Here is a 23,611-nt window from a genome sequence, read left to right as displayed (position 1 = left end):
ACAAGAGCAGAGCCTCTGAAAGCACAGCCCTTGGGAGTGATGTGTGAGCTGCAGGAATGACAGCACAGGGCTTGGGTTGGGATTTCCCCCCTCAATGGCTTTGTTTTGCTTTTTTTTTCAATTACAGCCCTGGCAAAGGGAAGGTTTAACGGGATCATTTCTAAGAGAAAACCTGGAAATGGAGGGACACAACAGATAAGCTTAACTACAAAAGACAGCTCACTAGAAATAAATACATGAAAAGCAGAAAGAATAGAGCAAATTGCATCTGGGATGCACAAATTGTGTCATATTCTGAGTGACTGCAGGTTTTGGGACACTGTAAGAACAGCTTGGGATGAGGACTGTGATGAGTGCCTTTATTTCCTGCTGTGACCTTTTTACATCCATCCATTCTGCCTGGAATCATCTCTGAAATGGTCACACTCATTTCATTATCCCCAAAACCACTTCCTCAACTCTTTCCTCCTTTCTTTCTCTGAAGCTGCTGTATTTTTTTTTTTTGTATTTTTTACTTTTTATTTTTTTTATTTTTGCATCATTTACAGGTCATTCCCAAACACCTCGGAAAATGTAATATTTCACCTTCCTGAGGCAGAGCCAGGGGATCTCTTTGGATGCACCTTCCTTAGCCAAGGAAAAGGAGTAATTTTGCACAAATCAGAGTTTTGCGGACCTTGTGATCCTTGGGCCAGTGATGGTTGAGTGCTGCTCACTCAACCCAAAGCAGGAGCAGTACAAAGACACCAAAGGTTCATTTACCTGCCCTCAACATAAGAAATTTGGTTTTCCAAGCTCTGAACCAGCCCTTTCATGCTCCCCCAAGCACAGCTGGAGCAGAGCAGGCCCACACTGACACCTCAGCACTGGAACTATTCCGTTATATCCCAAAATCCCATGGAGGTTATTCCAGTATCTGCTGCCAGTCCATGGGATCCCCTTGACCCCTCTTATCTAAAATTCTCTTACATAAAAAAATCCCAAACCAACCAACCAATGAAAGCTGATGATATAAGAGTGCCACTGAAATATCCACTATCACTGAAGGTAAAAAATCCATCATCACCTAAGGTTTAACCTCAAATTCCTTTTTTCTTTAACCTCAAACTCTATTTTTTTAACCTCAAATTCTGTTTTTTTTAACATCAACTTCCATTTATTTTTAACCTCAAACTCCATTTCTTTTTAACATCAAATTCCATTTTTAAACTTCAATTTTAATTTAACCTCAAATTCCAATTGTTTTTAACTTCAAATTCCTTTTTTTTTTTCTGAATTAGCTCCCTAACACCTGTCTGGAGTTGGATGTCCAAAGGCAGGTACCAGGAGTATCTCAGAGCACACCATTTCACAGGGATGAGATTTATATTTTTGATAGGATTTTTCATTCGAGCTGGACACATTTATTCTGGGGCTGATAATCCAAGTTTCAGATCAGATTGGCAGAGTGGATAAAAAGGGGCAAAGTCTCCCAGTTCCCAGACATCCTGGAACATTAATGTGTAATAATTCAGAGTTTCTGGGTACTACTACATTGCAGATAGAGAGCTCTTCAATAACCCTGCTGTCAGAGCCACTTTCTATCAATCCTTTGTGAGGAATACGGTGGTGGGAGGCTTTCAGCAAGGAAATAAGGGGGGAAAAAAAGGGAAAAGTGAACACTTAACAGCAACCAGAAGGTGGAATAAACATTAGAAAAAAGAAATAATCTTTTTAGCAAAGTTACTTGGTATTAATGCTCTGTTTTCTCCCCCCAAAATGCCACTAGGAATGTTCTGAATCTCAGAAAATAGAACTTATTTTGCTAATATAGTCCAGCTTTTTATCTGCATATACTGTATGGGCAGAATTTAATGGAAATGTATTTGAACTACTGAGAAAAATAATTTGATTTCTATCTGGTTGCTATTCACTGGACTTTAAAACCAAGAAGAAATGTCATTCCCCACCACACCTCCCTGTTCCAGCCCAGGATCAGCAGCTTCAAAGTGAAATTAAGGTTCAGGACTTCTCCAGCAGATTGGCTGCAGGGACACAAAGGCCAATAAAAGCAAATCCCCACAATTCAAATCTGGAAAAAACTGATGGAGTCTATTAATGAAAGACTAAAAAAAAACCTGTAAGCAAACAATATTATTGCTAAACATATCCATAGGAATTAGCATGGATCAGAAGCTTCCCAATGGGAAGTCACCAAGCTGCCCAAATCACACACCTGCAAGGAGAGTTTCCCTGCTAAATCAGTCTGTTTTTTTTTTAAAAAGAGAATGATTGAAGGTAAGGAATTATGAAGTTTGCACAATTAGAATAATCCTTTAATAACTGCAGTTTGGCTGTTGGCAGTATCAGAATGCAGAGCCACGAGCCTGTAAAAATGGGACCAAAATGAGCTTTAGAGTGTTAAATTTTTCACTGCTGTTCCTTCACCAGGAGATGAAACAACTGATTTCTAATTGACACCTCCTTCTGAGCCCGTGCTTGCACAAAGGTACAATTATCTCTTATCCTGACTGAGGAAAAATGGCAAAAAGAAGAGCAAAAAGACTTGTCTGAAGATGGGGGTGGCTTTGTTTTTAAACTGCAGAGGCTCCAGGTACCCCAGGTTCCAGATTTGGGACAGGCTTAAAAAAGCTCCTGAGTAGCACATTTAGGAAAGTGAAGGTGAAGAACTGGGAGATGATGGAGACCTTGATTCAGATACCTGGGGCTTGGAATGGGATAATCTTTAAGGTCCCTCCCAGCTCACACATCCTGGGATCTGTGGCCTGAGGAAACCTGAAGTGAGGAGTGTCCATCCTCCCTGACCCCACCTCTGGGTCACTGCTGGGTCTCTGGTGGAACTGCTCTCACTCACACCTGAAAACACCTAAAACTGAGCTGTCCACACTGTCCCACAGCTCTTACAGCTTTTGCTTTGAGCTTTGCCAAACAGAGGGACTTTGAAGATGGATGAGCAATTCCCTGCCATGGAACCATTTTTTCCACGATAAACAGTAGTTAGTAAAACACTCCAGTGAAACTGGGCCAATTCTGAGCTTTTTGTGATGGCCTTTGCATGTCATGAGGGATCCGTGCTCCAGGTCAACCAGGAAGGAAACCTGTCATTCCAAGGAAAGCTGAAATTCTGTTTCTGTGTTTGGACTTCTTTTCCTAATAGGATGATGATGGGGATGATCTCTATCCCATTACTCGCTGCATGAGCCAACCAGAAGAGGACAGACACAACTCTATGGGGGAACACTGGGATTTTTTTCCCCTCAATTCCAGTGTCAGAGAATCCCAGAATGCTTTGGGTAGGAAAGGACCTTCAAGACCATCCCATTCCACCCCTGCCATGGGCAGGGACACCTTCCATTATCCCCTCCAAGCCCTGTCCAGCCTGGCCTTGGGCACTTCTAGGGATCCAGAGGCAGCCAAAGCTTCTCTGGGCAGGGCCTCACAGGGAACAATTCCTTCCCATCCCAGGGAACAACTTCCTATCCCATGTCCATCAACCTTTTTTCATTTTAAAACCACAGCTCTGTGTGGTCCAGTAACTCCTCAGGAGGCCAGCAGAGGTATTTTGGTATTAGAAAGGAAGTTTACCCTCTGGAATGTTTGAACCTGAAGTCAGTTAGTTCATTTCTTTGATAAATCAGAGATTTGTTAACTTTATTGTCATCCACACAAGCTCCAAAGAAATCCCAGAGATGGCACCTGGAACTGTGGACAAAACTCAAGCAACTGCCACACTCCTGGTCTGTGAATTCTCCTCGAATTCCCATTATCCAAGGAAATGAGAAAACACAAAGTACTGGGACCTGCTCAGGCTGCAACAGGCAGAGTTCAGCACTTCCATGATCCTTCCTGCTGGTTTTCGGTTTTATCTCCATACATTTTCCCATGCTTCTTGCAAGTACAGAATCCCAGAACCATTTAGGTGGGAAAAGACCTCCAAAACCATCAAGTCCAACCTGTGCCTGATCCCCACCTTGTCACCAGCCCAGAGCCCTGAGTGCCACGTCCAGGCCTTCCTGGAACACCAAGCACTGGCTCCTCACAAACACCAGGAGCAGTGGCCAGCAATTCTCCTCCCTCTTTTAATTCTATGCTGCTGCACAACGTTTGGAATTTTAAACAAGCCTGGCTGATGCAGTTATTATTTGAAGCCAATGTAGGCTTAGAGATATAATGCACAAAGGGTATTTGAGCTTGCACTGAAATCTCAATCACAGCAAAATGATGAAATAATAGCACAGATTTTGACTTCTCCCATCTTCCCTCCTTTATAGAAACGATTCCTGGGAGCAGCCTCAGTTCCGAAGTCCAAGCCAAGCAGAATCCCAGGGGTTGTGTTTCAGCAGTAGGAGCTCCTCAGCTCAGGGTGGGAGCAGCAGGAGCTGTGAGGGCACAAGGATTTCCACCATCTAACACATCACCTCAGCTGCTCCCAAAAGTCACACACACAAAATTAAATATAAAATCCCATGGATTTTGGTGTGTAAGAGTAGTGGGAAGTGGGAAGAGGAACACTTGAGGCTGCAGGAAAGGATGGGTGGGTGCAGCAGATCTGATGATGAGCTGCTGGCTCAGGAGGCTCCAGGCAACGACCCCAAATCCAGGTAAAAAGCCCAGATTCAGTCCTGAATCCTCCCTCGGGGGGAAACCACAACAGGGAGAGATTTGGGATGAAGGGACAGAGCTCATCTCAGCCTCACTACTGGAATGTGCTCCAGATAACCTGGGAAGTGCCCGGCCCAAAAATTACCCACCAGCAGTGCAGCTGCTGCTCCACCAGAGCAAATTCCCTGAATGGCTATTAACACCAGGAGCTGACATTTTAATTATCCTCCTGGTTTTTCCGATGAGACAACAAAGGCACAAATATTCAGGAGAGATGTTTGACCTTGCACACACCTAATTCCTGTAAGATTTTGTGATTTCACTTGAAATACATTTTAATTCTCTTTGTCCTCACTGTATTTTTTATTAAAAAAAAAAACCAACAGTCCTATTAAAATATATAGTTATTAAAAAAAAAAACAAACAAACCCAACACTCCCTGACTAACCAGAGTATAATAGAAAATGTATTTACAGGGTGAAAGCTCTTGAATTGCTGTCGTGGGAGTCGTGCCGTACGCCCACAGTGCAAATACCTCAAAAGGCAAATTAGTCATCTGCTTCCAACTGTCAGGATGCAGCAAAAGACAAACCACTGTCTTGGAGAGAGCCTGAAAAATCTCACCACTGACTTTCTCTACGTGGCAAAGGATTTTTTTTCAGAAGCCAGATCAGAAATATCAACCTCGAAATAAGAAGAGAGAGAAGAGTGTTCAGTGTGGGAATGTCAGGGTGGATGGGGTTTGGAGCAGCCTGGGATTGTGGAAATTGTCCCTGTCCAGGGCTGGGGGTGGAATGGGATGAGCTTTGGAGAGAGGAAAACTGTTTTCAGTAAGGTTTAGTTAATCCTTAGTTAGGAAACCAGCCAGCAGCACAAAGCTGGGATCACTTAGACCTGTGTGATCTCTGAGTGGGAAAACAAAACAGAGGGAAAGAGGAAAAACAGACTCAACAAAACCATGGAAAATAAAAAAAATAGTTAGGAGGGAAACCAAAAATAACCCAAGCACACCAGACCCTGAAACACATGGAGCAAATCCATGTTTGCATCCAGAAGAGCCTCAAGGTAATTCCTCAAAGCACAACATCCATGCTGATTTTTACCCTCTCTAAATGCAAACTGCTAATTGGTAATTATCAACTTCAGGAAAACACAGCAGCAAAAAGGTTAAAACAATTTTTCTGCTTTGAAAGTGATTTTTCAAAACACCCTTACAGGAGGCCAAAGGCTGGCCCAAGGTGGTTTAGACCTGCCCAGACCTGGTTTGGGAGCAGAATCTGAAGTTCTTAAAGGAACTAGAGATTTTCATCCACTAAAAACCTGATTTTGCTGATATACAAATACATTTGTATGAGTTTCCCATTGAACTAAAGTGGTAAAGCTTTCCTAGGGCAGAATAAACCTCTAGGGCTAAGCAGGATTTATTTTAACCTAAAATAAGATGCAGAAGATATACAAGAGATTTTTCTGCATTTTACATGGCTGAAAAATGACTTGCTCAAGTCATAAGGACAACTAAAGCTCTCGTGACAAAGTGGAGTCATTTTATTTTGCCAAAAGGCAGATCATGTTTGTAGCAATAATTCCAATTTTCTCTTGAAGCACAGTGACTGAAATTATCAGTTCTGTAATACTTTAAAGTAGGAAACAAAGATTTTGAGAAGTTCTCCGTCCAACTGTTGATTTTTAAAGCATTTTCCTGTAAAGGTGGGCAATGTTAGGCCAGGTGGGATGGGGCTTAAATCAACCTGGTCTATGGAAGGTGTTCCCATGGCAGGGGGTGGAAGGGTTCCCATGGGTGGGTTTTAAGCTCCTTTCTAAGCCAAACCGCTCTGGGATTCTGGGATCAGAAGGTTTAACCAGCTGTGTAATGAGTTCTCTCAGCAGCTCTAGGAAATAATAAAACAACTCCAATTAACACAAGGACTTGAGGAGAAGCAGGGCCTGCACTTCCTCTGAGCAAGGCCAGAACTGTCACATCAAACACACTTCAAAGGCCCACTGCCTGCCTAAGATCATTTGTTTCACTATATTTAAATAACAAACATCAACCAAAAAAAAAATTCTCGAAGTCTGTTCATCTTCCTTGCTGGTAATAATCCATCAAAAGTGTGAGGAACATCAAGATCATGCTGCTCTGTACCCATCACAGCCACTTCTGGAAAATCCTGCCATTAGGGGACTCCAGATCTAATAGATCAATCCTTCTAAATCATCTCTAGGACTTTTTTGTTTTTAATAGATGCCCATTTAAAAAAAAAATCAGCATACATAGATCTAAGCTTCCCTCTCCCAGCTCAAGAGGGTCTCTCTAATTTATACAAGCAAAAAAAATATACAAATGCAAAGATTTTGATGTTGAAGTTGGTATTTTTTAAAAAAAGCCTCCAGCAGGTGCACAAATTGTGTGTTTCACAGGGATTTAGAGAGTGTAATCCCCTTAGGCTGCTCTGAAAATTGCAGCCTATTCTTAGTTCCTGCCAGCCCATGTCAGCAAAATGGTTGCTCTTCATTATGATATTTTAATACTTGGGAGTGTTAATTGAGGTTAAGCTCAGGTTGTACCCAGAATGCTAAAAAAAAATATTAACCTGACAGGAAATGAAAGTCTCCTGAAAATAATATGGAAAAATGCGTGAAAAACTGGAGAGGAGATCTCCTTTCCAAGGAGAGATGCAGACAGAGAAACTGAGCTCACCTACATCCCATCCTTGCTCCAGGACCTTTGAGGCCAGGTTGGACAGGGCTTGGAGGACCCTGGGGTAGTGGGAGGTGTCCCTGCCCATGGAATTTTGTGGGACTGAAGGTCCCTTCCAACCCAAACCAGTCTGGGGTTCTGGCATTCCATGGCCTGCCCAAGCTCTGCACATCCAGATGCAAACAGAAAATAGAGGATTTAAGGTTAAAAGGGTGAAGCTCTGGAGCAGTGTCTCCTCCTCAGTGGACATCAGAACAATCACATCCAAAATAGGCTGAAAATCCAGGAATAACCCCTGGGAGCCCCCACCAGGCCAAAGCCAACTTCCATTTCTACAAAAAGGCGACAGATTTTCTGTAGGAAACTTTGCCTTGTGAAAGACTTGACATTTAAAGAATTGATTTTTACCAAAAATAACAACTGGTTTACTAACGAAGGACAAAGTTTTGGTCTCTCTCCTACATGGGAATACTTTCCACATTGTTTTTAGGAGGAAGGAAAAAAAGCAGCTTACTCAAACACTGCATGGCACAAGGAAAGCATCATCACCCAGAACTCTGCTCTCCTTCTCCTGGTACCCAGACTCTGCTCTCACATCATTCCCAGGAGCCAAAACTGATGGAAACTCTGTTTTTCAGGAAGCCTGCACTGAAAATCAACCTCACTGCCTAAAACCTGCATGGCAATGCTGTGCCAGTAGTGAAATCCTTGCTGGAGTGAAGGAGACGAATTCCATGCAAGTGTTTGTGTAGATAATTATGTGAAAACAAGAAAGTGCAAGTCCAAAGCCCTGAGGTATCAGCAACAAAATTCTTTCACGAGGAGTTTAATTTTTATAGAAATAATTGAATTTACACTGTTCTAACACTCATATAATTCAGTCCTGGCTAAAGAGCTCTGAAAATGACAGATGGAAAGCAAACACTGGGACACCATGGAGTGTTCTTGGGGCTTTCAGGGAATTCTAACAGGATCACTCAAAGAAGGAAATAATAGAAAATATGCAAAAATCATCCCTGAAAACTAAAAATACTCATTAAGGAAAAACTGCTTTAAGAAAATTTAATCAAGAATTAAATCCAACTAGAAAACGAATATATCACTAAAACCAGTGAAGACTGAGAATGGCAAAGATGCTAAAACCAAGCACAGCTGAATGTGGCAGTTGAGAGATCAGGATTTCAAACTCATCATCCAAAAATCATCTCATTTTTAAATAATTACATCCAAGGATGTAAGTATTCATTTTCATCAGCTTAACAAGTCAGCCTTACACCAGCAAATATGCTTTTAAACATGTGGAAATCTAGAATTATTACGCATTTAAAGACCATCAAATCATAGAATGGTTTGGGTTGGGAAAACCTTAAAGATCATCCAGTTCCAGCTGATTGCAGGGCTACAAAGATGAATGAAAATGTTCCAACTGGAAAGCAACTTAAAAAAACCAAACCAAGCTGGCACCAGCACAGGGTGTTTATGGCTTTACCTATAAAGAGCAAAGCCACATCCCTCTGAAGGCAGCTATTGACTCTTCTTTATGTCCTCAGTAAATAAAGGCCTTCCCCAACTCATCTCTAGATTTTAAACGTTGTATCTTTAGTTAAAGCTTTTAGGAACTGATCAATAGCTTGGAAAAAAAACGTTTTACAAGTCTCAGGTTCATATTAGGGACAATTTGAATGTCAGCTTCTGAAAGATCTGAAGAGGGGAAATGAAAATCAGGAATTGCTTCTCATAGAGAGGACAAGAATAAATAAAAACCAGGAATGGAGTTTTTCCCATAAGGAGGAGCACAGCAAATGGACATTTTGCTTTGTGTGAATTCCTCTGCACACCTGAAGGAGAGTGAATTTGATGTCCTTCTGGTTTTTGCCTTTTTTCCTTTTATATGTCCTCTGTATTCTCTGCATATATACTTGGAGTTCTGTAACATATTAATAGCTAATTTTCCCAATAACTTTCCGTGACTTTTCCCTAGACAAAAACCAGCACAAATTCCAGAACTCCAAACCCTGAGAAATACAAGACTCCTACCCTAGGTTGGTTCTCCCTGATTACCAAGGCTGAGAACAACTCTTCAAGATAAATTTCATGGACAAAGTACAGCTTAGTGCCTAACTCCAGAAAAGGGACCTAACCCAGAGAAAATTGCACCACCTCCTGTCCTCCTAATTAGCACATTCATCAATTATGTTAATTTCTTAAAACTTATAAAAAATGTACTCACCACTGGGAGGGTACACTTTTGTAGGCATCTTTCCATATCTGTCCCTGAAAGCCTTCAATAAAAATCCACTTTTATATTACCTCCTACCCTAAATTTATCTCAAATTTCATTTTCCAGGTTGGGAAAATGATAACAGGGTTGGATGGGATATTGGGAAGGAATTCCTCCCTGGGAGGGTGGGGATGAGCTGGGATGGAATTGCCAGAGCAGCTGGGGCTGCCCCTGGATCCCTGGCAGTGCCCAAGGCCAGGCTGGACACTGGGGCTGGGAACACCTGGGACAGTGGGAGGTGTCCCTGCCATGGATTGAATTTAAAATCCCACCCAAACCATTCCATGGTTCCATGATGTGGCTTTTGTGTGATGTTAAAAATCAGCAATGTTGGTAACCTGAGCATATTCCTCTGATTAAAAAGCAATTTTGAGGCCAAGTAACAACCACCATCGAGAACAGCAAGAACTACACATTGCATTTGGCTTTTAGAAGGAAAAAAAAAAGTCTTAAAAAAAGCAAATTCACCCTCTCATGAACTTCTGTTGGTGCCACCACAGTGCCAGGAGCTGCACCCACAGACCCAGAGCCTGTGGCTGGTGCCACCAGCCCAGCCACTGCTAATCCTTAAAATCATAAAGAAAAGTGACACAGGCCCAGCTGATCGTTTTCTGAGCTACACAAACAGCCTGCAGCACCTCTGAAATGCTGATTTTCCATCCTGGGCACAGGCACATCAAACAGTTGGTGCAGAATTTCCCATTAACACTTGATATTACATAGGCTGGATATGTGCTCAGTAAAAATTAAGCCTTTTTTTTTTTTTTCCTTCAAATGCTGGATTTTTCATTTTTGCTCACTGTCAGGGCAGCAGAGGAGCTCTGTCCCTGCAAGGGCAGGGAAGGGGCAGAGATGCCCCTGGTTAAAGCAAAGCAGCCCTGAATAATTGGAGGTCAATCAGCTGAACTGCCTGGGCTTGAGGCAGAGCCTCATTCCCTGAAGGAATCCTGACTTGGCTCTATTTTCCACATCTCCAAAGTTCCCTGGACAAATTATTTCCCCACTTCTTCTAAAAACAACTTTGAAGAAATGCTGCCAGCACTTGTTTGTATGTAACAAACTGAAATTAACTTCAAAAGAGTCTAAATTTGTGATTTTACAAAGAAAAATCCAAGTACCAATGCACAAATATTGAACTAACAATTTTCATTTTAAACTCATCTGCATGCCAGAACATTCATGTTCATAGGCAACTGTTCTATTTTAACGAAATATATTTATTTTCATGAAATTTCTATGTATTAAATAGTACCTGCATACCTTAAAAACCCCTTTTTAATTAGAAGTGACCAAGGCAGAGACAAGCACAGGTAAATGAGAAGTCACTGCTTCAAGAGACTTCAAACCAGAGTATGACAAAGCACAGCTGCAGGCTAAGGGAGCACAGGAAATGTCATTTCAAAGGCATTTTCTTCCTTTTAACACATAAACATCCCTACAACAAATCTTGAGACCTCCCTGAGAGGCACAAAATTCCTAAACAAATCTTATTTTGCATTATTTTAGTCTGTACACTCCCCTCCCGACAGAATGGATTTTGTGTTTTGGTTTATTGCTTAATGCTCAGAGTTTGGGCAGAGTGAAAGTGAAGAAAATATTAATCCACCCCAAAGAAGTAATTTCTTAATTTAAACTGAATTTTTGGTGCTGTTTTCCTAATGTCTGGATTTTTATATTCAATATTCAAGGTAAAAAAGAATCCTGAAAATCTGATTATTGTGAAAATGGTCATGGAAGGCCAAAACTTGTTAAAATAAGTAACTTTTTTACTGATGCCATGTTCTTGTCTTTGCAGGCTTTCCTATCGGACCGGCCAGGACACGGCCAATTGTGACACGTGCAGGAACAGTGCATGTATTATCTACAGGTGGGTTAAAATACCAATATTCCCGTTTTTCCCTGGGAAAAAGCAAAGATTCAGTCACTAATGCAGGCTCAGCAACGGGCCTTGATGTTCCAATCAACAAAACTACTTTAAACTCCACTAAAGTCATAAAATTCAGCACCTGTGGAAGGGTAAATCACAAAGAGATGATTGTGGGCACAGAGCTGTGGGATGGGAGGTGCTACAAGGTGTGAGCTTGGTTTCTAAATTGCTGGAGGAATTTCTCATTTTCTGACCTACAAGTCAACTTCAATTTTACTTTTATAGACTTTGTACCTACATCTGATTTATTTTTATGGCAATAACAACTGGACCTGGGAAGTCACTTGGAGAGAGGGTTTGTAAAGCAAAGAGAACCAGATACAGATCCCATCTACAGCTTTAGAGTAAAATCAGGGAGAGATGGGATTTTGGGAAGGAATTGTTCCCTGGGAGGGTGGGAAGAGCTGGGATGGAATTGCCAGAGCAGCTGGGGCTGCCCCTGGATCCCTGGCAGTGCCCAAGTGCTGGAGCAGCCTGGGATAGTGAAAGTGTCCCTGCCCAGGGGTTGGAATGAGGTGAGCTTTAAAATCCATCCCAACACAAACCATTTAAATTTCTGATTTTATAAAGTGACATTCCCACCCAGTTTGGGGTTTTTTGGCACATCCAGGGAAGGAATAACAGGCACTGGGCATGAGGCGAAGCCATCATGAGGCTGACAATGTTTCACCCTGACAGCTTCATCGTCCTCCTTCTCTGGAGTCCCAAAAATCCACCTGGCTGTTAGCAGGGGAGGTGAAAGCAAACATGGCTCAGGGTTTCAGCAGATCAGGCAGTGCAGCACAAATGAAAATGCACAAGATGCCAATTCCAGTGGAGACAGAAACTCAAATGAAGGCACCAGTGTAGGATTTCCCCCCCTCACTCCTTAATTCTCTGCTCAGCCAGCTTTAGGCAGAACAGCTGGAGCTATTTATTTATGAATTTTCTCTTCACTGCACAGAAAAAAAGGAGAAAAGGATGGAAACCCTCAGCTCCACTTTACAACCGACCACAACAGGGCTCTCTCTGTGCAGGGGCAGGAACCAATTAATGTCTTGTTCCTCCTCTACAGCCAAGTTCAGAAGCACAGGAACACCCAAAGCCTCCTGTGCCTCCCTTTTCCTGTGCAATTCCTGCCCCAGAGCAGCCTGGAGGCACAGCACAGCACAACTCCAGCAGGGAATTCTCCTTGTTTCACTAGCTAGGAAAAAACCCAATTAAGACATTTTTGTAAATCTTCATTTCTACTCAGTGGATTTCAAGTTAAGGAAACTTCCAGCTTCCATTCTTACATTCAATGGGAATAAAATCTGGAAAAGCAAGTTAGGAGAGTTTTCCTACTGAGAGAAGGCAGGTCCTGCTGCCAACTCTCACCTGGAATCCCTTTGGGCAGGTCCTGCTGCCCATTCCCACCTGGAATCCCTCTGGGCAGGTCCTGCTGCCCATTCCCAGCTAGAATCCCTTTGGGCAGGTCCTGCTGCCAACTCTCACCTGGAATCCCTTTGGGCAGGTCCTGCTGCCCATTCCCACCTGGAATCCCTTTGAATATTTCCCTCAAGCCCTGCTTGCAGGGGATTTTTGAGCAAAAACCAGCTCAGCTTTGTGCCAGTTCAGGAGAATTCCTGCTGCAGGCAAGAAATCAGAGAGCAGAGGCACAGCAAAGCAGGGGAGGCAGGAGCAAAGGGGATTATGGAGACAGGATAAGCCAGAAGGGATAAACCAGGAATTCACTGATAAATGCAGCCCTGGGATGTCCTACAGGAACTTCTGAACACCTCTGGGAAAAGGGCAGCAGCTCCTGAGTCAGGCTGGGATTAATTAAATCCAGATGCTCCTTTGCCAAAGGTTTGCATGGAAAATGCTGCAGGGAGTGACCTGAGTTCTCTTTAGGGCAAAACAGCTTTTAGGAACAGAAATTAACACTGCTCAAGGTGCCAGAAATCCCTGGGCTCTTGGAAGGCACTGGACCTGTCACAGCAGGAGGCTCTTAGTCTTGAGCTCTTTTTCCCAATTAACACAGGAGAGACTTAAATATATAAATGAATAAATAAATAAATATATGATTAATTTATCCCATATAAATATATAATATATATACTTCCATATATATATGTATAATATATATTCTATATATAATTAATATATAAAATTAATTATATTCTATACAATTATAATAATAATAAATATTATGTTGCTATAATAAATATGATATTATAATAATTATATTTTATTTATTTATTTATTTATTTTATTCCATAAGGGTATTAATATATAAATAATGCCATTATGGGATAAATCAATATTTAAAGAGAAATCCTTCACTTTGCTTGACTGTGTGGGTTTTTGGGTTTTGATTCAATTTTGAACATTGTAGCACTAAAAAAAAACATTTACAGCTGTTTCAAATCTTTATTTTCAAAGAGCACCTTAAAGGAATTATTAAGTTACCCAAGTGCATCCTGTGGTGTCAGGCAGAGCACAGGTGAGGAGGCAGAAATTCATGGAATTAAATTCTTCCCCTCAAGATGAATTTCAGAGTATTGCTATAATGAAGCACAAAAACCAGAGACAGTGGAGAAGGCAACAAAAAAACCCTGCTGTGCTTTAAAGAGTTTTTACATCCAAAATATCAATACTGGCAGGAATAAATTCTAAGAAGAGCCTTTCGGGAATTCAGTTATTTTGCATATTAAATTTAATTTTTTTTTGTTAGTATTAAAAATCTATTTTATATTATTTTGTCCTTATATTGAGAAGAATAAATATTTCTTAGTCCTAAAAAAAGGAAAATCAGATTATTTTCTCATTTTTTAAATAAATAGGGAACTGACCAAATATTAAACAGTATCAAAAAGACAAATTAGCTTGGAAAATCAGGAGGAAAAGAAACACATTCCCATTTGGATATTCCATTTTCCTCAAAATTCTACTTATTTCTGCAATATGTTCAGGAACTTGGAACTCCAGAGCCAGGAATCACTCAACTTCTCTCACTGCACTAGAGCAGCCACAGCCTTAAAACTGTCAGTAAAAAATATTCTTTGTAGCCATGTTCAGGCAGAATTTAAAACAGAAGCCAAAAATGTGATCAAATTGTAAAAAACCCCAATCACTTTATCATTTTATCCAGCAGTTTCAATAATCATGAGGTCAAAGAACACTTCCAAAATCATCTGCTACCAACACAACACAAATTTCTGTCTGATGTTGATGCCCCACGGACACTTTTGAAGACAGAAAAGAAATTTAACTGGGGGTATTGCCAGGACAAAGCCAATTTAAACAATGAAGTATTGAAATAAAAATTCTGTATGTGGCAGTAAATATGCAATTTTTACAGTGCAGTAAAATCTTGCTGTTAAGAAGGAATCGCATCGAAATGCACAAACTGTAGCAATTCTGAAAAACCCCAAAGCCAGGTGGAGTGAAAACTTCCCAGCCTCTCTTATTGTGTAATTATCTTTTCCTGGACCTGCCCTTCCTGCTCCTGTTTCATTTCCCATCCCACATGAATGTTAATCCTTGAGCAGGAATCTGCAGGAGAAAATGGGGTTCCTCTGGAATATCTGGTGCATTATTCTCAGGGTTTTAGCAGCAATTGTTTCTGGGAAGGAGGATCTTGTGGGATTCCTGCTGGACTTCCCTTTGGGCAGGAAGGTCAGGAACTTCCAACAGCTTTGACAAGGAAATTTCAGCTGCTGGAAGGAAACTTCTGGGAGCTGAAATCCCAATTTCTGACTTGGAAGGAAAACAAATCCACACTCCACTTCTGTAGTGCTGTAGGGAAAAAAATCACTCAAAGCTGTCTCAGCCATTAATTTGGCTACTTTTTACTCCTTTATTGATTTATGCTGCTGTGTTTTTACTTTGTATTAATTTAAGGTGGACTCTCACTATCCAGCAGAAAATATATTATTTAGAATCTATAAAATGGAATTCAGTACAAGAGGTCAAACAGGTTAAAATACGGAGATAAAAGTTAATCAGGCAGCACAGAGCCCACACGGAAGAAATTCACTTTTAAAGGTTAGATACTTAAATATTAATTATTCAAATTAACAAATGTGACAATAAAAAAGTGAGCATAAGGCATCAATCCCTAGGATAGCAGCAGTGTAAGAAAATCAGGTGGCTCAATGCTGAGAATAGCAATTTTCATCACCTTTTTATTTCCTACCCACATTAATTAATTTACATTTTCTCATCTTATCTCTGGACTGTAAGATGAAAAATGGATCTCAAAGGCTCCTGAATGCTGGCAGTGCTTTGGATCCCAGGGGCTGATTTGGGCTGAAATAGGAGATTTAGCAGAGATTGCTGGGAAGTGCATTAAGCTCATTTTGACGTGATTAGTGCTTCTCTAGGTCCTGTTTTTGCAGGATGTGAAGCAATAATGCTGTGTCATGCAATTGATTGGACCCACAGGGTGGAATTCTGTAATTCCTGCTTCACCTCCCCATGGTCCAGCTGCTCTGAGAGCCTGGAGGATGAGAAGGGAACTCCAGGTGTCACCTGAGGGGCTCAGCTGGAGGGGAAGGGAAAAGGATTTCCCTGGAGGCAGAAAGAGGAAAAAGCCACCCAGAGCCTGTGCAGGCTCCAGCTCATGCACTGGATGAGCCCAGAGCAGCTCCAGGATGACCAGAGGGATGGAGCAGCTCTGCTGTGAGGAAAGGTTGGGAGAATTGGGATTGCTCAGCCTGGATCAGAAGCTTTGGGGTGAGCTCAGTGTCCCTTCCAGTGTCTCAAGGAGCTACAATACAGATGGAGACAGCCTACAAGAGTCTGAAGGACAGGACCCAGGGAATGGCTCCCACTGCCAGAGGGCAGGGATGGATGGGAGATTGGGATTGGAATTGTTCCCTGGCAGGGTGGGCAGCCCTGGCACAGGTGCCCAGAGCAGCTGGGGCTGCCCCTGGATCCCTGGCAGTGCCCAAGGCCAGGCTGGACACTGGGAGCACCTGGACAGTGGGAGGTGTCCCTGCCCAAGGGCTTGGAATGGGACGAGCTTTAAGGTCCCTTCAACCCATTCTGTGATCCCATGATTCTCTGAAATCCCTCAGCAGCTCCATCCTGAACCCAGATTCCTCTGATTCAGCAATTCTCCAGCAATCAACAGATCATGAGCAGCTAAAACCTGAAAATGATCCATGACAACAACGTGTGACTGTGCTAGAAAATGAGAAAACCCATCCATATCTCAGAGCTTGTTGCTCCAAACCCTCCCACAGTCCATATGTTTAATCCCAATGGTTCTCACTCCTCAAATTCTGCTCTCAATCCCTCATACAGCTCAACTAAATTAGAAAAGGTTCTCTGCTGCTGGCATGCAAAAGTAAACTCATTAATATATACTGTCAAATACAGAAAGCCAAAACCAGAAAATTCACCTCCCTAAAGGGGCTCCAGGAGAAAGACTTGGGGCAAGGGATGGAGGGACAGGACACAGGGAATGGCTCCCACTGCCAGAGGGCAGGATGGATGGGAGATTGGGAAAAAATCCTTCCCTGTGAGGGTGGTGCCAAAATAAAATCATCCAAGGGCTGCTAGCTGATTTTATTTGGCCCAGTTTTCCTCAGAAAGACAGCACTGATGCACAGGCAACTGCCCCAAAATGGGAAGTTTTGGTTGCAGACCTTGTAAGTCTATAGTGATTCTGGGGAGAAAACACAGAAATATTTATCACAAACAGAATTTTACTGCTTGTAGTTGTTGATAAAAACAGCCCCTCTGTTTGGAGGAAGAATTTGGGATAGGCATTAAAGATGGAAAAACTGTGAGTCAGTGCTCCAAATTTAACAATATTTAACAACATGGAGGGAAGTGAAGCTTTAGGATGTCCTGACCAGGTGTGCCAGGCCAAGGTTTGTGCTATTAAATAATATTTAAAATTCATCTCTTGTTTCTGTAGGGCTTGTTCAGAATTCTCACTCCATTGAAAACTATGATTCTATTATTAAAGAAAAAATGCTTCTGAAGCAAATAATTCCCATCTCCGTGTGTCATGCCAGGAGAACAGGAGAGTCCTGGATAATTAAATTAATGGAGTTATTATGGGCTGGCTTAAGGGACAAAATGCAAGTCTGAAAGTGAAAAGAGGCACATGGCAGGAGGATATTTCAGGAAAAGGTCATTTGGAGAGAGGACACCTGGAGATGCTGAGGGGACAGAAATAGCACTGAGCAAAACAGGATTGGCAGAGCTGTGACAGGTGACACAATCAAGCTAAGGAACACAGCTCAATAACAAAAATATCAAGAAGTCCTACAAATACAGAATATTTGCTGAATTTAATCCCTGGAAGTGGCCAAGGCAAGGTTGGACAGGGTTTGGAGCAACCTGGGATAGTGGAAGGTTGGAACTGGATGATCCTGAAGGTCCTTTCCAACCCAAACCTTTCTGGCAATGTGTCATTGATCATGATTAGTAGTATTTCATATGATTGATACAGAATTAAAGAGTAAAAATAAAGTCAGCTGTAGATAACATAGATATGTGAATTTGTTTTTAATAAAAACAGGTCTTTGTCTTATTTCTGCAGCACAAAAATTAAAGCCTAAGTTTGCAATCAAATAATTTGCCTGATGGAGCAATTCCATTAAAACACCTCCAATGCTGGATAAATTGATGCTGAAAGACCCCAATCAATTATTCGGCAAAATGTACAGTTCTAAATGCTGAAATAACACAAATGTTTTTCCTTCAGCCTCTTTATACCCTTCAGAAGCAAAATATTTCCCTTGGATGTGAGGAGCTGAAAGCTGATCTGTTCTGCAGCAGCAATAACATGGGGGCTTGTCAGATGGGCCAGAACCAAGATGCTTTTTTTTTTCCTCTTGAGGTCTATCTTTAAAAGAAATTGATTATATAAAAAATTACTCTCTTCAGCAAGGGGGTTTTATAACAATTTCTTTTTTTTACGGCAATTTTCAGCAGCTCTTAAGAGCCTCCCTGCAAGAGTAATGTCTGAAAGGAGTAAAAATGTACTCTGGCAATGCCAGAGCTGAAAGGCCCTTTTTATTTTTTCCCTAAAAATACTTGATACTGAGAAAAAAACCCAAAAAACAACAAAAACAGATACAACACATGCTAAATAGTGCACTTTGAATGAGATTTTGGGGAGCTCTTAGAGAAGCATCTCCCTCATTCCAAGATTTTCTCTGTCTCACTGACAGGATTCCTGTGCTGGGACATTCCCAATGAGCTGATATCCACATCTCACTACTAAATTTATGCTGAACTTCTCTAACCAAGTATTTTCTGCCAGCCACACAGCACACAGAACATGTTAGCAGTGAAGATAACATTGTTTTTACAATTATCTTTGATTTTGAATAGCTTTTTATTCATTAAAAACACAGCAATAGGTAAAATACTCTATTTGAATTCTTACCTAATTATTTCTCTTCTCTTCTATTGAAAAGTTTATCCAAATCACCAAAATGCCAAAACTTTTCCTAAAAATGGATTTACACTCAAACCAAACACCAAATTAGAAACAGCCAAATGTAAAAATGACCTCACACCTTTCCAGCACCCCTTTCTGGGGCTCCACCAGAGTCCTTGTAGTCCAAATTATCAGCTCTTAAAAAAAAAATAAAGCACAAAATTCTCCTTATCCATCTCTCACCATCTTTGATTCCTAAGAGGAAAATAAACCCCACCTAAATCAGCAGATGGTATTTGATGACATTCTGTGCTCAGTTTACAAAGCCTGTGGAAGGTGAAGTCCACCCAAATTTCTCCCTGGAAATCTTGGAGGTCTTTTCCAACCCTAATGATTCTGTTGGAGAATTCCCTGGAAATGGCTGCAGGTGTTCTGTGCCATGTGCCTGCTCTCCTTAAATCAGACAGGGCTTAAACTGAAGTTTAAAGTAATCTCTTTATGGATGAGATCTGGGGAAGCAGTTCTCACTTCTCCAAACAAGCAATGGCAGAAATACCTCAGAAAACATATTTAATCCTAATTAAAAGTGAACTCAAGCTCAGGAGTGATAACTTCATATTTAGGTAACAATAAAAGCAGCCAGTGCAAAGCCCAAGACAGCTCAGCAGTGGAGGGGGACAGGGAAGAAATAAATTAATCCAAGTGTCTAAATTCCCAAAATTTCACTCTTTTAAATTCATCCTCTGATATCTAGAGGCCCCAGTGCAACAGGCATCCTTCAAAGGTCCCTTCCAGCCCCAAATATTCCACACAAGACAGGAACAGCCTCAGTGCAGAACGTGGCCAGAGGCTGCTGCACAAACCCAACCAAAACCACCAAGTTCTGGGTAGTTCTGAGGGGCCAAAATTCAGTTTGCACCATCAGACAGGATTTCTGCTCCATTTTATGCTGTTGTTCCTTTGGTTTATAAGGTAGTCTCAAAATGCTCTGCAGAACAAAGCTCAAGCAAGGGCTGGAATTTCATCGCAATTGTGGTTCTTAATTGCTGGAAGGATTTTGTAGCCGACACTGTCTGGAATTCAGGACAGGGATTTTACAGCTTCAGTCTGTTTTCTGAAGGCAAGGATGCACTATAAAGGAGAACTGCTTTTTAATTGATCTATTTATTCCACACATGTATATGAGTCTATAAATACAACAGGAACTTGACGGAATTAATCTTTCTCATGGTAAAAGTGGCAAGGAACAGCTGAGGTAAAGAATTTCTGGGACAGCCTCCTTGCTCTTGGCCATCCTCTCAGCTTTCCCCAAAGAACAAGGATGCAGGTGCCAGGCTGCCACCCTGAGCTCCCAGAAGGGAGAATTGAGCCTGGAAGCCCTCAAAAATCATTTCTCCACCAAAAAAAAAGTTCTATTTCTAGTGTTCAGTCACTTCTCAGCACCTCCACCATAATCCTCAAGACTCTCCTTAACAGCAGGGAAAAGTTGAACAATCCCATTCCTGTTTTGCTTCTGTAACATGTCCCTTTTTGAACTTCCCCTTTCCATTTTCATGCAAGAAGTATTTATTGACTTCCATAAATTAAGCACTTAGACACTGGGTTAATTAATTTTTTTTATCATCATAATTAATGAGTGCTTTTCTCTTCCAATTTCTAGCGTGGAATTGGATTTTAAACAGCAAGAAGATAAACTACAGCCAGTTTTGAGAAAACTTCATCCTATTGAGGAAACTCAGGTTGCACCTTTGCCTTATTCTCAGGAGAGCTACTCCTCTACTCCCAAGCAAAAATCCAAAACTGAATCAAAAAAGCATGGAAGATGGAAACTCTGGTTCCTTTAACCCAAGTCCATGACGTGTGGAGTTCAAGGCCTTCTTTGACAAATACTTGGAGTTGTATCCACCATCTCTGACGGGATCTTGGTGGAAGGAGCAGCGTCCTGGCCAGGGCAGCATCCAGTTCTCACCGCGCGTACCAAAAAGGCCTTTGTAGCGACGGACTCTGCCCAGCAGCACGGGCTTGGGAACCCCCTGCCCACTTCTACTTGCAGTTTGCCAATGTGGGATGTAAAACCCGAGTGGAAACTTGGACAAAGATGGAAGTAAAACTGTTTCCCTCCCCTCCTCAGATCCGAGAGCGTGGCGCTCCGCCCCGCTAAAGCGTAGGCCGGCATCCTGCTCCCCCAGGAATGGTGGAGGCCTTTTGGGGGTCTGGGTTGTTGTCTTTGGACAGCAACGAGGGGGAAAATCAAGAGCAAGCCTTATGTTTGCAGTGGTGTTGAGTTTTACAGCTCCATGTTGATCGGGGAGTGCAGTTTTCAGCACAGAATTCCTGGACAAAGCACAATTTTTCCCGCGGCCCACGGCCGCGCTGATCTCCGAGATGTGACTGTGGTGTATTCTCTGCCTTCATGCGATGTAGACTCCAACCAAGCTCTCACATTTCAACCTCATCTCTGGTTTAGCTGTGTCCTCACCACCAGAAGAACCACTCTGCTGCTCAGCCCCAGCAGGGGAGCAGCCAGAAACCTCCCAAAAATCAGGCCCAGCCTTTAAGCACCTCCAGCTCACAGGGTCCAGGCCATGGACAAGCCCTCAGTGTCACCTTGGAAAGGTCTCAACCACACAGGAACAAAACACAACCCCAAAACAGACCCATCCCAATCCGGATTGTTGGCCTTTGCCATGGGTTAGTAATTTTTTCTAATAGTCTTTGGAAAAACCTCTCCACTGCTGCAGAAGGCACCAGGAGATGTCCAGGCTGCAGCACTGCTTGGAAGGAGCTGAAATTGGAAATGCTATTTATTTATTTATTATTAAGCTGCTCAGATGGGTTTCCCAGCTTATTATAATTTATATCTCAATCTATTAATTGTACTCAGTGATTGAAACACTTAGGAGAGAGATGTGAATCAGATTTTTCCTAATTTGGTTTGGTTTTTTTGAAATGGCACTTAAAATTTTGCTCTGACTTATAAACTGCAACTTTTCCTTTAAGTATTTGCTGCTGCCATTAAACTTGCATCTAAAATGACCATTGGTGGAAAAATTCCTCATGCTAGAAGTGGCCAGGGAGTGGGAATCTTGTATTTTGTTTTGGTTTGGGAATTTTCCCTAAGGATTTCCAATAATTTGAGTGTCATGTGACAAACTGGGTTTGAAATCGCATCCCCTGTAGCAGCAGGAAGGTACAAATTCTTCAGCCTTTAGGTGCAAGGACTGTGATCATTAATTTGCACAGACTAAAAATCTGAGGAAGTGTTTTTCTTTTACACTGTTTCTCCTCTTAGCTCAGCATCCAATTTACTCCTAAGAGGAAACTGGAGGAAAATAACCTAATTTTTTTCCCTTCAAAGAGCAAGAAAAGCGAATTAAAATGGGAAAGGTAATGCAGAAGTTGCCTATGGCCAGTTCAATATTTGCAGTAAACCTTCAAGAGGGCTACAAGTTCTTGTACAGAAGCAAATCCTAAAATCCTCTGGTGGGAGTTGAAGGATTAGGAAGGTGATCCTGTACACGAGGAAGTGCCATTGTTTCATGTGGAAAAAAACCCATATTTCATGTATTTTATATTGTTTTTAACGAAAATATAGAACTGTTTACAAGACAGCCCACACAACATGGCTTAGAAACCCATATATTTCCAAACAAAAAAAGACTTTTTTTTAAAGCAGAAAGGAATCTCAAAAATGGGCAGAAAAAGGAAAATACAGCAGTATTCATTATAAAAAAAAAAACCATTAATACCTAATGCACTCCTCCATGCTAACACAGCCTAGTGTTTGGGGCTTTTTAAGGAAATTAAACCAAGCATCTCTCCATGGCAATGAATTCCCAAATCCTCAGTGCTACCCCCTCAGTAGCTTTGTGTGTGCAAGGACCCTGAGTGATCCAGAGCTCCTGGAATCAGGGGAGAAGAGGGAGGAAACTCCAACTGGAGAAACAAAGAGCTCAAAGGGAAAGTTCTCACGGCGTGTTCTGTACATGTCCAGGCTATTTTCTTAAGAAGTTGCAAATTTTTAATTTTTTACATTTTTTTAAACCTGGGGAAAGCTGACATTATCATAGAGTCTTGCTTCCAACTGACATCTCGTGTTCTCTGGTACCCTCCGATGTACTTTGTAATAAAATGTTTTTGCAAGTGTGTAAAATGTATCATAATTGTATTGCCTTTAGAATCACTCAGGCTCAGGTTAGATAGACACCAAGAGAAAAAAAAACAAACCTAATTCTTTAGAGCTTTTAAGTTCAATGTGACAGAGCTATTTTCACCCTCATGTAGAAGATCTTGGAGGTTCTAATGAGGAAAATGCGATTTTATTTTCAGTGTGGCTTTGCTGGATTCACTGGCAGACCCCTGCACTTCATACACTGATTTTCTAGCTGCACTTCTCCCATGTCCTGCTTCAAAATACTTTTTAGCCAATAAATACTGCAGTGATTTTATATCCCTTGCTCTTTGCTGAGTCCTTATAATTTCCACACAGCAACAGTTGCATTCTTTGGTTTAGAACTAGGAGGAAAACACTATTCCTGTGAGTAGCACTTGGTTTCTTAAAGATGAAAAACAAAAATAAAATGTAAAAATACTTTTAAAAAACCAGGATAAAGTGAAAAAAAAATGATTAAAACTGGAAAATCCTACCACGGGTACAAAGTGTTTGCTTTTTCTTGCCTAAAATGCAAAACCACTGTCCATACCTTTGATTCCACTCGATGTTTTAAAGGTTGAATC

At 41.5% G+C, this 23,611-nt stretch overlaps 2 protein-coding genes across 3 annotated transcripts in view; one reads left to right on the top strand and one right to left on the bottom strand.

Annotated features, from left to right (window-relative positions):
• INSYN2A (inhibitory synaptic factor 2A) overlaps window positions 1–23,330 on the top strand; it is a 40,876-nt gene extending 17,546 nt beyond the window's left edge. The window contains 2 exon segments of the mRNA XM_036385306.1: window positions 11,377–11,448; window positions 20,535–23,330. Of these exon segments, the coding sequence (XP_036241199.1) occupies window positions 11,377–11,448; window positions 20,535–20,718 (256 nt within the window). The 3' untranslated portion in view covers window positions 20,719–23,330.
• DOCK1 (dedicator of cytokinesis 1) overlaps window positions 1–23,611 on the bottom strand; it is a 278,548-nt gene that overhangs the window by 158,807 nt on the left and 96,130 nt on the right. The window lies entirely within an intron of this gene.

This window comes from Molothrus ater, chromosome 8 (assembly GCF_012460135.2).
Source record: "Molothrus ater isolate BHLD 08-10-18 breed brown headed cowbird chromosome 8, BPBGC_Mater_1.1, whole genome shotgun sequence".
Lineage (NCBI taxonomy): Eukaryota > Metazoa > Chordata > Aves > Passeriformes > Icteridae > Molothrus > Molothrus ater.
Note: the sequence above shows the minus strand (reverse complement) of the source record. Positions and strands in the feature narration are given on the sequence as shown.